Source organism: Anabrus simplex, chromosome 10 (genome assembly GCF_040414725.1).
Source record: "Anabrus simplex isolate iqAnaSimp1 chromosome 10, ASM4041472v1, whole genome shotgun sequence".
Lineage (NCBI taxonomy): Eukaryota > Metazoa > Arthropoda > Insecta > Orthoptera > Tettigoniidae > Anabrus > Anabrus simplex.
The window spans coordinates 116,187,958-116,203,071 of NC_090274.1; the positions used below are offsets into that span (position 1 = coordinate 116,187,958).

Consider the following 15,114-nt stretch of genomic DNA (forward strand, 5'->3'; position numbering starts at 1 on the left):
CTGGACTAGGTATAAGAAACCTGGATTGGAATACAGTTTTGGAGCAATGGTGCTTGAATAGAGGAAGTTTGGAAAGGTGCCATTATCATCCCCAACTTGGTGAGATCTGGACGAGAGAAATGCATGATGATGGTGATGAATGTAAATTTGTGTCCTCTTGCGTTGTGGTGCTCTTTTCAGAAACACACCAAATGGAGCTGAAATTCTTGTACATTTTTATTCCTACTGGTAATCATAAATTCCTGTCGTTACTGGGAATTGAACTCAGACCTTCATAGACAGCAGGTAGTTACACTACCTGTTACATAGAGTTGAACACAGTAGCAATAACAGTCATATAGGTTTAGATACAAAGTAGAGCCTTTTTAAAAAATTATATTTCATCATGTACTTGATGTACGTAGGTGTTTTTTTTTTTGCTAGTTGCTTTACGTCGCACCGACACAGATAGGTCTTACGGCGATGATGGGACAGGGAGGGGCTAGGAGTGGGAAGGAAGCGGCCATGGCCTTAATTAAGGTACAGCCCCAGCATTTGCCTGGTGTGAAAATGGGAAACCACGGAAAACCATTTTCAGGGCTGCCGACAGTGGGGTTCGAACCTACTATCTCCTGAATGCTGGATACTGGCCGTACTTAAGCGACTGCAGCTATCGAGCTCGGTAACGTAGGTGGTTTGAAAAGTTCTCGGAATGTACTAGAATTAAGTATCTTACCTCGGTGGAACTGCTTTTATTTTTCAACATAGTCTCCCTGTAGACTAATGCATTTGGTCCAGCGATGTTCCAATGCCTGATCCCATCTCGAAAATGAGATTCCTCCAGGCCTGCAAAATACCTCTCCAATTCGGCTGTCAGTTCTTCCCTTGTAGAAAATCTCCGTCCACCGAGGAAAATTTTCAGCTTGGGGAATAGATGAAAGTCTGATGGTGCCAAATCAGGTGAATAAGATGGATGTGGCAACAATTCGTACCCCAGTTCATGAAGTTTTGCCATGGCAATAATACTTGTGTGCGGCGGAGCGTTGTCCTGATGAAAGACGACCTTTTTCCTTGCCAAACCAGGCCGTGTTTCTCGTATCTTTTCCTGTAGTTGGTCTAGGAGGTTTGCATAGTATTGCCCCGTAATTGTTTGGCCAGTAGGAAGATAATCTATCAGCAGAATGCCTTTTGCATCCCAGAAAACTGAGGCCATGACCTTTCTGGCCGAATGCACTGCCTTTGCTTTCTTTGGTGGTGGTGAATCAGCATGTTTCCACTGCTTTGACTGCTGTTTTGTCTCTGGGGTATAGTAGTGGACCCAAGTTTCATCTGTAGTCACAAACCGGCGCAATAAATCTTTATGGTGGCACTGAAAACGGGCCAGACTTTGTTCGGACATTTCCCATCTGGTGCGTTTATTGTCCATTGTCAAGAGCCGTGGCACCCATTTTGCGGATAATTTTTTCATAGCCAATTCTTCGGTTAAAATATAATATACCCATTCAGAAGACATCCCTACAGCTTCAGCAATCTCCCGCACTTTCAGTCGATGATCCTCCATGACCATTTTATGCACTTTTGCGATAAATTCTGGGGTCATAACACTTTTTGGCCGTCCACTACGCGGATCATCATCCAAGCTCTCCCGACCAAATTTACACTCGCTGGTCCATTTGGCAACAGTTGAAAATGAAGGACCAGAGTCCCCTAGTGTGTTCTGAAAGTCGGCATGAATTTCCTTTGCTTTCATACCTTTCTTTACGAAGTATTTAATCACTGCTCGAATCTCAGTTTTTTCCATTGTCACAAATCACTACGCGGGAACAACAACAAAGAGTTGTCACGACCACACTCCTGCAGCTAGAGCACTGACGCGCCACGTGTTCACTCACAAAGGAGGTGTGATTATTGTGCGGGAACCTCGTTGCTCTAGCACTGACATCTAGCGGTGTTTCCGAGAGATTTTCAAACCGTCGTCGTATGTATAAATATTTTCCAGTTTTACTAAGAGATGGTGCCAGCGAACAGTTCGCAGCATATGAATTTGACACATGTCAGTTTGTTTGTCCGACATTAAACTACCAACACGTAAAAGTTGAGCCCACCAAACACTAGCGTCTGTGTGGTACTGTTCAGTGATCGTGTTGACGTTTGTGCCTGATAAAGAGTATTTGCGGCATGTGTACTTTTCTTATTTAATCAAAAGAGAATGGTTGTGGAAAGTCATCGTTTGCTTGTAAAAACATATGGTGAACATGCTCCATCGATTAGAACATGTGAGGCAATTTAAACGTGGTGATTTCAATGTGAAAGGTAGTGCACGCTCTGGTAGACCCCTAAATTGCGTAGACGAGCAATTGCAGGCAAAACCGTTAATGCACAATGCTATCGCCAACAAATGATTAATTTAAATCATGCATTGATTGAAAGACGACCGGAATGGGCCAGAAGACATGGCTAAGTGATTTTGTTACACAACAATGTGCCATTTCACACAGCAAAACCAGTGAAAGATACCTTGAAATCGCTTGGATGGGATATCCTTCAGCACCCACCGTACTGCCCTGACCTGGTGCCATCTATCATCTCTTCGCATCAATGGGGCATGCATTCGCAGATTAACACTTCAGCAATTTTGAGGTAGTTGGAAAATGGCTCAACGAATGGTTTGCCTCAAAAGACAAGCAGTTTTTCTGGCATGGTATTCATAATTTACCTGAAGGATGAGCGAAGTGTGTAGAAGCCGATGGCCAATATTTTAAGTAAACAAAAAATGAATTTCCCTTGGAAATTAAGTGTTTTCTTTACCACAAAGACCAGCACAAACTTATGCATACACCTGGTATTAAGCTGGCTGCACCTGTTTCAGTGTCCTGATTTCTTTCTTTTTTAATCTGCTTACCCTCCAGGGTTGGTTTCTTCCTCGGAATCAGCGAAGGATCCCACCTCTACCGCCTCAAGGGCAGTGTCCTGGAGCGTGACACATTGGGTCAGCGGATACAACTGGGGAGAATGACCAGTACCTTGACCAGGCGGCCACACCTGCTATGTTAAACAGGGGCCTTAGTCTTTGTCTTGAGTGCCGTGGGAACCCAAGCCAGAGCCCAAAACAAGGAACTAAAGTGGCCAGAACGAGAAAAATATTGCGTCGCTTGGGATAGTCATTCCAATAAATACTCCGCCAAGAGGACGCACAGATCATTCTCTACATTCAACTCTATCCGTCTTGTGTGTCGGTCACGCTTAAATAGAACAAAGCATTTATACTTGTGATTTACAGTTGGAAAACTTTCTTTGTCAGTGTATTTAAGTATACAACAAGTACAATAATCATGTGTCTTAAACTGAACAGAAAGCTGATTAAGATGATTCAAGCTAGAAACAATTTTATTGGGTTCCCATGGCACTCGAGACAAAGATCAATTAATTCGAGGAAATTATAATTAGCTTATTGAGGCATATCAAATCACTCAGAAAATTACTCTCAATATTCCTGTCATTTTACATTTTCTAGATTCCGCCTGTGGGCAGAGATACTTCTCAGATTTTATTTCTGACAGGCCTGGAATCTCCCGCTTTTTCTGTCTCACATCTTGACATTAAAAAATCCCCTAGTTCAAGTGGATGGCGTGGCTTTTCTCCCTCCTTGTTTGGCCGGGAACCACACCCGAAGTGAAGCTATGATGCTCCCAAAAGCGTGCACACACCAGGCAAATGCTGGGGCTGTACCTTAATTAAGGCCACGGCCGCTTCCTTCCCACTCCTAGCCCTTCCCTGTCCCATTGTCGCTATAAGACCTATCTGTGTCAGTGCGACGTAAAGCAAATAGCAAAAAAAAAAAAAAAGCGTGCACTATTACACAATATTAAACCACATTACACCAACCCTCTGTGGTCTCCTTTACTTATGATACTTGCATAAATATTACTTCCAATGGCCCATGAAGCGACAGGTTCACCACTGACAATGCAATACTCCCCGCTACTGGAGGTCTGCCTCTCGTGGCATCTAGAGTTCAAATACTCATTACATAGGGGTGTCTGAATACATTTGACAGGGTAGTGTATATTAGAAAAGGCAGAAAATGATAGAAAAATATCTGTATTTTTGCGGGCTTTGCAAGAGTTCCAAATGACTGATGGAAAGGGGTGATGTTTTAATGCTACCTTGAAATATAGTGCAGGCCATGACATACAGTACAGCAACACCAAAGTATTGTCAACTACTGTACCTGGCCAGAAAGGGAAGCCATCAAAATCCTGAAGTACACAAACAGCTTCAACCATAAGGAGGAATCTGAATGAGTCAATAAAATCTGGTTTTCCAGTCATGGAAACTTTACATCCTGGAGAATACGGTGGTCATGGTGGGCAGGAAAAGCAATGGGAGATCAGTTGCCTGTCTCTACCAAGGCATTCTGACCTAAGCCGGGCTCACACGGCTTCAATCATTGGACAAAAAAGAGCCAATCGGCGACTCACCCCCGTCATGGTGGACCAATAGACGATCGGTGCACCGTAGCCTGAACTATCATTGGCCAAACAAGAGTCAATCAGCGACTGCCCTCCGCCATGGCGGACCACAGCCTTCACTGTGTATTGAGATGGAATTCTGACACCACTCCATAACACTCACAGCTTCGTAGGCATCAAAGTCCTTTGGAACCCTTGAAGATGCCAAATGCAGTCTTCGGTGAAATGTCGGGACCATGACGTACTCCTGGACCACGGTATACAAACATTGTTTGTAATGCCGACCGTTAAAGCCTAAACTGCTATAAGAAATCATAGTGTTAGAAATGAGGTTGTTATAGAATTTTGTGAGACTATACAAAATTATTGGGAGATGATATTATTATTATCATTGATTGTTCATATTCAGTGTCAAGTAGTGACGGGCAAGTGATACTCAAGTTCGAGCAGGCTCGAGCCGACTCGATACGCTACATAAGCTCAATACAGTATTAAACTTGTTTGAACTCTCAGGCAACCCCACACATAGACTATGTGGAGCACTGACAGACCAGTCGTCATATTACACTACTACACTCAGGATATTTATGTGTGTGGGGTGGTGAAGACAAGGTTCTGTGTACAAGGAAAGAGGATTTGTGTAATAGTCTTTCTCATTGTACGAACAACAGATTGGTAAAAGCAATTTTGTGGTAGGCTATTTATGTCGTTAATATTTAACTTTGCATTTTATATTTTGTCCGCTCTTCAGAAATGCTTTTCCTTCCAACTTCGTTCTTTTTTGCAGGCTTAATGTTGTTAATCATTACTTTCAAGTGCCGATAGTTAACATGTTTTCTGTATGCTACGAGTTATTATTTTCTCATTAATAATATATGAACTTGTTATTACTTCAGACAGAGCAGACAGTGACTGGTAGAAAAAGGTCATGGACTTGGGACTACTTCGAAGAGCTTCCAGAGAAACGAGTAAAATGCTCACGATGTGATAAAATATTAAAAAATGATAGTAAAAATACATCAATGATGATAAGGCACTTAAAAATTCATAACGTTCGTCCTTCATCAAACGAAACCATTCCAAATGAGGGGGAGACATCACCACTGAAAACGTCAATGACATGTGCAGGTAAAATATCCTTAATAGGCTCCTTTCATTTTAATGAATATCACAGTTGACAGCCGCTCGCATTGAAATGGTGAAGGGCTCAGAATATCTGCCTGTACAGGGTCTACAACGGACCACTCTACTGTTGAGGTATACTGCACATACCAATTTTACTTACATAAGCATTATGTTATGAAACCATCAATTTATTCATTGATTGACGATTAAAGAAAACGACTCCAAAAGCCGAAAATATAGTTAGTGGGATGTAATGCAAATAACATTATTATTAAAGAAAATGAAGAATGGAGTTCTTTACTGCTATGGCCATGGCCCCAGACAGGAAATAAATACTCCTTACATCCTCCCTTTAAAAATGCTGGGGATATCAGGCTGGAAAATGCAGTAGGGCCAAGAAAAACACCAAGAAAGAGAAGGAATGTCCCTGCTCCCGAAAGCAGGACAAGAACGTTGCAAACCCACTTGGGCCCAGGATATGTCACTCCCCTATGCACAAGACATGAGTCCCTGTTGTCCCTTTTAGTCAAATTTCACGGCAGGCAGACAATACCGTGTGTCTCTTCTAACCTTTCCTTACAGAGGTTGTAATTAACCACAACGCTATTAAATTCAGTAACTTACTCAGCCTTTCACTATTTAATGGTGAGCGACTGTCACTGGAATGTCAATGTGAATCATGTGAATTTTGACTGTAGTGTACCACAAAATACTTTAGTTAAGAAATATCAAGGAAGTTGAATGAAAAGACGAAGTAATTTCTAGTTTACTATTTATACCTTTCTTAATAATGTTCATTTTATTTCAGATACTTCTCCAAGGCAAAGGGAACTTGATCAAGCATTAGTTGGAATGATAACAAAAGATCATCAGCCCTTCTCGATAGTTGACGATACCAGTTTTCGAGAGTTTGTGCAACAATTGGATCCGCGGTATAATATTCCAACGAGGAAGAGGCTGCGTCAAATGACGGAGGAAGCTTATGACCGCAGGAGGAAAGAGATTGAGATGGAGATAGCTGCTATCAAACACGTGTCGCTAACTGCGGACATGTGGACATCTTCGAACACTGAGGCATACTTAGCTATATCATGTCATTTCATAGACAGTACATGGACCTTACGAAGTTTGTCACTTACAACTGCACGGTTTAGAGAGGCGCACACCTCGTCTCTAATTTCAGCCTCATTTGTTGAAACAATGAATGAATGGCAGTTAAATGGCAAGGTCACTAATATCGTAACGGAGAATGCTGCGAACATGAAGGCTGCTGTCAGAAGTATCACGAACGTTGAACACTTGCCCTGTTTCGCTCATACTCTAAATCTTGTAGTGAAGCAAGCAATGTCCGCAGTTCCCGAAATAGAGAATATTAGGGAGAAGTGTCGCCGCATCGTTGGCTTTATCAAATCCAGTTGTTCAGCAAAAGAAAAACTTGAAGCTGTTCAACAGCAGCTGGATAAACCACGCCATAAGCTGATTCAGGAAGTGGAAACGCGATGGAACAGCACGTTTTCAATGTTTTCACGACTTCATGAGCAGAAACAATGTATCGCTGTGACCTTATCTTGTTTTGCACATGCACCAGAATGTCTGAATCCAGAAGAATGGGAAATAGTGTCACGTGTGCTTTCATTACTGTCACCTTTGGAATCTCTCACATGCGAATTATCATCGGAAAAATATGTTTCCCTTTCAAAGGTTATTCCGATGAGTAAAGCACTACACGGTGCATTCCACCAACCTCACACCAGCAAATCTTGTGACCCTGTTGAAAAGTTAGAAGATAATCTTCTTCAGCAGATCCAGACTAGGTTTGCTTTAGTAGAGGACGTAAAACACATGGCGCTTGCAACACTATTAGACCCACGTTTCAAGAACTTAGGGTTCAAGAGCAAAGAAAAAGCAAAAGAGCATGTAGGGCTTCTCACAAAACTTTGCACGACGATTTTGAAAGAAGAACAAAGTTCTCAAACCGACCTCTCGTGTTGGCCACTGGAAGATCATCAGCGACCATCTACTAGTGAGAGTCCTATACTTACTACTGCTTCCTCGCTTTGGAAGTCATTCGATTGCGAAGTCCAGCAGCACAACGACAAACATAGTGCAACTTCTGATGCAATTTTAGAGGTTCAGAGTTATATGGGCGAGGTACTTTTGCCGCGTTCCGCGAACCCTCTGGACTATTGGAAGAAGAATGAAGGAAGGTACCCAAGTCTGGCGCTACTGGCAAAACGGTATCTCAGTGTGGCGACATCTGTACCAGCAGAAAGAATATTTTCTAAGGCAGGACTGATACTAAGCAGACAAAGGAATAGACTGTCTGGGAGTATGGTAGACAAAATTGTTTTTTTGAACACGAATGATTTGTAAGGTTTTGTTGCCTTATTTTCACTAATTTTCTTATATTATATTTAATCTTACTGTTAAACTGGCTGCTTCTACTTCTTTTCCTTTATCTTGCAAGCTCAGCTTCACACTCAACTGTACGTACGATTGAGATCTTTAACGTCCTTTTGGCAGTTCTTGGAGGTATGGTGTTCTATATCAGGTCTATCACCCACCTGACTGTGCGATCATATAGATAAGCAGATAGCATATGAAATAAAAATTCAAAATCTTTAGACAATGACGATAATAAGAATACCAACCTCAGTAGCTCCAGTCGCTTAAGTGCGGCCAGTATCCAGTATTCGGGACATAGTGGCAGAGATGCCAACTATTACTATTCAATTGTAATAATTACGAATTACCCATCATAATTACGCCCTTACGAATCATACACCACAAATTACGATTTTTTGTTGATTTTAAAATCTAAGCGTATGAAGTGTTCAATAAGATACACAAGGAATGCCATTACATCTTGAATTCTCAGAATATAATTTCCGGATTTCTCAGTAATCATTTATACCCCTTTCCTGTCCCTCGATTAAGAATATTTCGAGTTTTGACGCGCCGAACGCAGTGTGTGCTTCCAGTACCAGAAATATAGGCACCTGTGAACTGGTATATCTTGCGGATTAGTTGTTTTTGTTCCTAACATGATCGGACTTCCATGCAAGTATGAGAGTTCTTTTGTCTTTGTTTTGGCGGCAAAGTGGTGACAAACTCCGTTTAATTGTGAATACTGTGTGCGTGACTGTTGAAGAAGTATTTATTGCTATTTTAGTTGCCAAATTTACATGTATTGCTCTTCTGGGATATATGGTAATCGTGTGTTACGAAATGCGAAAGGTTTGAAATAATGAAGCGATTTCTTGTGCAGGAAAATACTTGTGATTACGTTACCGTGACTAGTGACGCTAGTATTAAACCAAAAATAGTTCAAAAATTTAGGGAGGAATGTCGAAAAAATGGCCCTGTTTACTGCGTTCCTCAAAATCTAATTCACACATGTTTTGTGGTGTGTGTAGCCGCGATTTTTCAGATATGCATGATGAGGAAGAACAAGACTGAATCCCGCGCTAATATAAACTCCGAACTGTTGTAAGATCTCTAAAAAATAAAATTAAAAAAATCTACAACCCCTGCAGTACGAATTGCCGTTCTTGAGAGTTGGCATCTCTGTAGTGGGTACGAACCCATGGTTTTCCGTAGTTTCCTGTCTTCATGCCAAGCAAATGCTCAAAAGCTCGAACTTGTTCTAACTCTGACGTCATCTGCTCAAGCTGGGCTTAAGCGCGTCAGTACTGTCAAGGTCAATTTTCAAAATCTAATGAATTTTAGCTGCTCCCAGTATATAGCATCTTGCATGCAGAGTGACCGTCATATTGTTCAGCAAGTGCAGGCAATAGTGGGTGCAACGTAGCTTAGATGGGAAGATGTCACAGGAATATTCTGCAAGAGGCATATGTTGCTCCACCTCAAATCAAAGGTGTTATTGCACTGTGGTCTGTCCGGTGGTGTTGTATGGAGCTGACGGCTGGCAAGTGCATCTTCTGCACACCGTGGATATGCACATATTACAATGTTCTCTTGAAGTTCCTCCTCTTGACCACATAACCAATGACACCCAACCCAACAGAGGATGAGGATCTGTTCACTTTCAGGAGAAAATCTGAGTAGAGTAGCTGATACCAACATTATCACCCCCACTATGGCAAACTAGGGATTCTGTAGTTCTGAAGTCAAACTAGGGATTCTGTAGTTCTGAAGTTTTGGTCTAGATTTTATTATTTATATAAAGTCTACCTTCTGACAAAGCCTCACATCTGCAGTTCGTTCTGTATGACTAACACATAAAACCAATCATTAAATATAAAAATTGATTTGACGTGAGTAATCACAACTTCTTTTAGCTCTCCTAATTTTTGACAGTTTGCAGATTTGTTTGTTTGCTAGAGGGGGGACGATATACAATGTGTGGATCTTTACTGTGAAGGACTAGCATCTTCACAGGAGACTAAGGTTACAATGGTAAGACACTCTAGTCATTGACATGACTGATGCCAAGTCTAGTCACCTTATACAGTGTTATTTGTGGTCATGCACAATGGCACTTAATAGTTTATAATTTTCATGATCCACTTTGATTTCGCAATTTCAGTAGAAAAGGACTTTTATTAGGAATCCACCTGATCAGCGCTACAGTAAGATTGTACACACAATTTTTAATCCTATCTCATAAGAAGTAGTACCAGTTTTGGTTACAGTGTATCCATCTTCAGCTACATATGTAAAGAGACTTAAAAAGTAAACAATAACACACATAAACAATGATATGACATACAAAATTTAAAACTTTTTGTGAACATTCCTTACACTCTCATCTTTTGTATAGTCTTGGTTGATTTAAATTAACCTCATCCCAGCGTCAACCGTTTATAAGCACAAGTTGTGTGAACCACATCATCCATGTTCTATTCAATGCAGAATTTGTGTTTTCCATATGGTCAGCACTTGATGCAATATAGCTTCTGTGCTACCTCCCCCCCCCACCAGTATAAACAGAGTAATTCAGCAGTGGTAATGAGTGAGTGCTCTTGCTTTGTGATGAAAGTGAAGACAAAAATGACTATTATTCTTCTGAATCAAGTGATGAGTTCCACGATGACAGACACAAATGTGAAGAAATTGAGGATGTTCAGACTGACTTGGTTACGTTTGGAGGGCCTTGCAACAGATTCGATTGTACCAGCAATAGTGGGATTCATGCTAACTTTGGAGATAATTCTGGGCCATTCATAATATTTAAACATTTTCTTAGTGAAGAAAAATTATCTCAAGTGAAAAAAAAAATATACATGGAACATGTGGAAAATTAATGCTCAGTTAAGGGATTAAAAAAACATCCACATTACACTATTGGTGAAGCTTCTTGGAATTTGTCCTATGAATTATGAATACACTTTAAAAGTCTAAAAAGTTCTGATTGTCTTTATAGAAAATTTTGGAAGAAAAAACCCAAAAAGGTAAGATTATAGACTTATATCAAAGATGACAGTGTAAAGAATGTTCATAATTATTTTTTTGTTGATTTTTCTTCTTTTGAGCGTCTTAAACACATTGTAGGTAACAATTTATATGAGAAAATTTTAAGGATAGTTATCAAATGTACTATAATTCTAAATTTATAATTGATGAAGATTAATATTTAACAGTTTATTTTTAAACTACCTCTCATAGTTTTATTTTCTTTCAAAGAAACACGTTAGGTGCGCAGTTTGGGTCACGTAGCTGTTAGCTTGCATTTGGGAGATGGTGAATTTGTTCCCCACTATCGGCAGCCCTCAAGATGTCTTTTTTTTTCATTTTGACTTCAGACAAAAGCTGGGGCTGTACCTTAATTAAGGCTACGGTCACTTTCTATCTTTCTATCCCAACATCACCGAAAGACATCTGTGTCAGCACAATGTCAAACTCCTAGAGAAAAAATCATTTCTTTTGGTGTGTAGTACTATTTCCCTATTTCTTTCCAGATGGAAAAGAAAAAGAAAAAGAGGGCACTCTGGACAGAAGAGCAACTGCAGCAGGCAATGGAAGCTATAACTCAAGGAATGCCTGTAAGAACTGCAGCAGCGCAGTTTCAGATCCCACGAAGGACATTACGAAACCACCAAATTAGTGGAAAGATGACAAAAGCATTAGGGAGACCATCGTATTTGACTTCTGCTGAAGAACGGGATCTTTGCAACAGGATATTCAGACTTGCAGAGACGGGCATGCCAATAAATAGCACAGTACTTCGTCACTCAGTTTACACATTTTGTGAGCAAAATAATATTGAAAACCCTTTCAACAAATTAAGTAGACTTGCTGGACGAAAATGGTTGAAACTGTTTTTGCAACGTCATCCAGAAGTATCTCGAAGAAAGACTCAAAGCATGAACTCTGGTAGGGCTGCAAAGCTCAGTTGAGTTGTTATAGGGGAGTATTTTGATAAACTGGAGGTGTAATGACCCACCTAGACGTTCTTGACAGGCCCCAGCTAATTTTTAATGTGGATGCGAAAGACTGTTGATTTGATCTGTACAAGCAGTAAACTCTTTGTGCCAGAAAAGGTAAGAAAATAATCCGCCTTGTATCCTCTGAGCATGGTGACGTGTCTGTTGTCTCGTGTGGCAATACACTGGCCATGCCATACCACCTATGATCCTTTGTGAAGGAAAGAGGTTAAATCCTGAATGGAAAGATAACCTTCCACCTGGTATCGAGGTTGAGATGATCAATGCCCGCAGCAACTTTAATCAAACGGATTCATCCTTTCTCAAAATTTAAATCCCAAAGGAATGCGATACTAATCTTTGATGGCACATCATCACATTTAAATGCAGGCATTGTAGAAGTAACAGACTCTTATGGGATTACTCTCTTCTGCTTGCCTAGTAACACCACACATGAACTGCAGCAATTCAGTAAGTCTGTGTTTGGCCCTTATGAATAGGGCCCGGATGTTTATGACATGTCATATTTTTTTTCTTTATATTATTTCTGCAGAAAATACAAGTTAAGCATGAATTTATCTAGGTGACTAAAATGGTGCAATTTTCTTGGGTCATATACAGTCATAATTTGGCTCATTAAATTTTCTGGTCATTTTTCATATTACGGTCATATTTCCCCATGAATTTTTGTGTTCTTGTCATATTTTTACCTTTTTATTGCATTTTTGCATACCTGCTTTCAGTCATCTCAGATACGGATTTTTCATGTCTCCTAATTTTTGTCCGTAATTTCTAACATTATCCTTCTTAGAAATACATATTTGTGTGAATTAGGAGAGTAAGCTGTATAGAAAGAGACATGCGTATACAGCGACAGAATAGTGTGCTTGAATCAAACTCTAATGATCTGATGTATTTTAAATATGGCCCAGTAACATCCTGCGGTGTTGAGCAGTCTTTTTCCAGTTACAAGTCAATGTTGCGTGACAATAGAAGGTCGTTCCTATTTGAAAATAAAATATGTAATTTGCTATTCTTATTCTTTCGTGACATTTATTTCATTCTTTGCAGAGTTGAGAGTTACGTCAGGAATGAGTACCTAAATAAATTCATAATATAATATAAAATTGATATTATTACTTATTATTATGTTATTATTATTATTATTATTATTATTATTATTATTATTATTGAATATTCTAGATTTTGAAAGTATATTCTCAATATAATGTTAATTTAAACAGCAGCAAAAGTTTGAAGATTTCAAAAATGTAAAAAAAAAATTAGTCATATTTATTGTCATATTTTAATACATTTTTAGGTCATAAATTCTTGCATATTTCTAACATTTTTAGCTCATAAATATCCGGGCCCTACTTATAAAGCATTCTAGAATGATGAAGTTTACTGGTCAAAGCAGAAAGGTACTGAGAGTGGTACAATAAACAAACTGATAATCTCCTGATAATTGGAAAAATATTTAGTAGTTTGGCCAAGGGCTTCTACTCCTGGTAATGTATCAATTTGGTTTAGTGCTACTGGAATTTATCTGTTTGACCCTAATGCTATCTTAGAGTGTGAATTTGCTCCATCGGAACTCGCAAGGAGAGAAGAGGCGGAAGAAACCCTTTTACAACCACAGTGTGCATCCCAAAGTTCCCATGGCAGCCAATTCAACCTGAAGCATTAACCAAGAGAGTCTCTAAATGAAGAGATTTAGGTGACTCTAGCTCCAAAACAAATCCTAACTTCTACCTTCATGATGAATCTAGTGACTTTTGCATTGGGTCTAGTGATGAAAAGGGAAAATTAGAAACATCATTTCAAGACGATCGTCATACCCATGAACTAGAGAAACATAATACAAACAAGTAACAAAAAGCCCTTAATTATCAATCAGTTGAGGTACCGGTAACTAGAGCACTGTTTCAAGACCAGCAGGAGAATGAATCACTTCAAGCTGTGGAAGTACGTGAAGTGGAATGTGAAACAGACAAGAATGATACCTCTACTCCTAAGTGTTTGAGTGTGAAGGTCAGAAAGAGAAATGTCCTGTCCTGGACCAAGTGGCATTAGAACTAAAAAAAAGAGAGAAAAGGAATTTGGTTTCGTTACTTATGCAGAGATGATCATATAGGTCACATGAGGCTGAGTGAAGTGTTCAACTTATGAGGGTAATCCCAGAAATAATGTCTCCTGTTTTTTTTATAAATACAGAACTCTGTTCGCGTTGCTGTTGGTCACAATATTGTGAAGAGTGTTTCCCGTGCTTGCATATAAACATGCTAACGCCGCACTGAGGCACTCAGTTTTGGCTTACCTCCTATTGCACAGTTATTCGGTTTTTTAATGCAAAAGGTACCAAAACGATTACAATCCAATTGACGATCAGAGGAGCGGGAGACTCAGTTTCCGTAGAGACAGTCATGAAGGTTGAGCAAATCATGCGTGAAGATCGGCGGATCACTCTGGATGATCTCACTTTGGTCCCTGCGGTTTCCCGAAGCGCCGCTCACAGAATTTTAACAGAAAAGGTGAAATACCAGAAGGTGTGTGCAACATGGGTGAAATTTCATAATACCTGCTATGATTCTAATTTGTGAAAAGCATCTTTTCTCAATTGTCACGCATGCTGACTGAAAACCACATTTCCTGAGCAGCATGACAGTGAGCTGGTATGACATGGGCATACAAAAACTGTCACAGAGTCTACAAAAATGCATCGACTGGAATGGTGATTATGTAGAAAAATAGCCGAATGTTCAAGCTGTAAAGTGATGTAAACCATTGTAGAAACAAACAGGTCTATGTATTTATAAAAAAATAGGAGACCTTATTTTTGGGATTACCTTCGTATGTTGATGAAGAATGTGTTGAACTTATGTCTAAGGACAAAATATTCAGTTTTCTTTGCCCATAATGTGATATTTAAGCTAAAGGCAATATGCAGTTTTCAGTTTCCAATGTGTGATCATTAGGCTAATGTCAAAATATTGGTTTTTCCCTTGCCCAGAATATGTTTTTTGTCTCTTTTCTTTTGAGAAAGATATTGTAGTTCTTTTGGCTTAAATACAATGATTGTAACTGCGTTGGTTCTTGCTTGTTTTCTTCATTGTTGTTCATTTACATAGAGTTCTTATTTGGAACAAGTA

General features: G+C 39.7%; 1 protein-coding gene across 4 annotated transcripts in view; it reads left to right on the forward strand.

The window, feature by feature from the left end:
• The window catches only part of LOC136881936 (E3 SUMO-protein ligase ZBED1), a 123,757-nt gene that overhangs the window by 42,722 nt on the left and 65,921 nt on the right, over nt 1-15,114 (forward strand). For 3 of the 4 annotated variants that reach the window (XM_067154393.2, XM_067154394.2, XM_067154395.2), the window contains exons 5-6: nt 5,348-5,579; nt 6,385-7,990. The exons of the other annotated variant lie outside the window; for it this stretch is intronic. In XM_067154393.2, coding sequence (XP_067010494.2) covers nt 5,348-5,579; nt 6,385-7,949 — 1,797 coding nt within the window. In that variant the 3' untranslated portion in view covers nt 7,950-7,990. Of the gene's footprint in view, nt 1-5,347; nt 5,580-6,384; nt 7,991-15,114 lie in introns of those variants that run through there. 4 annotated transcript variants of the gene reach the window in all.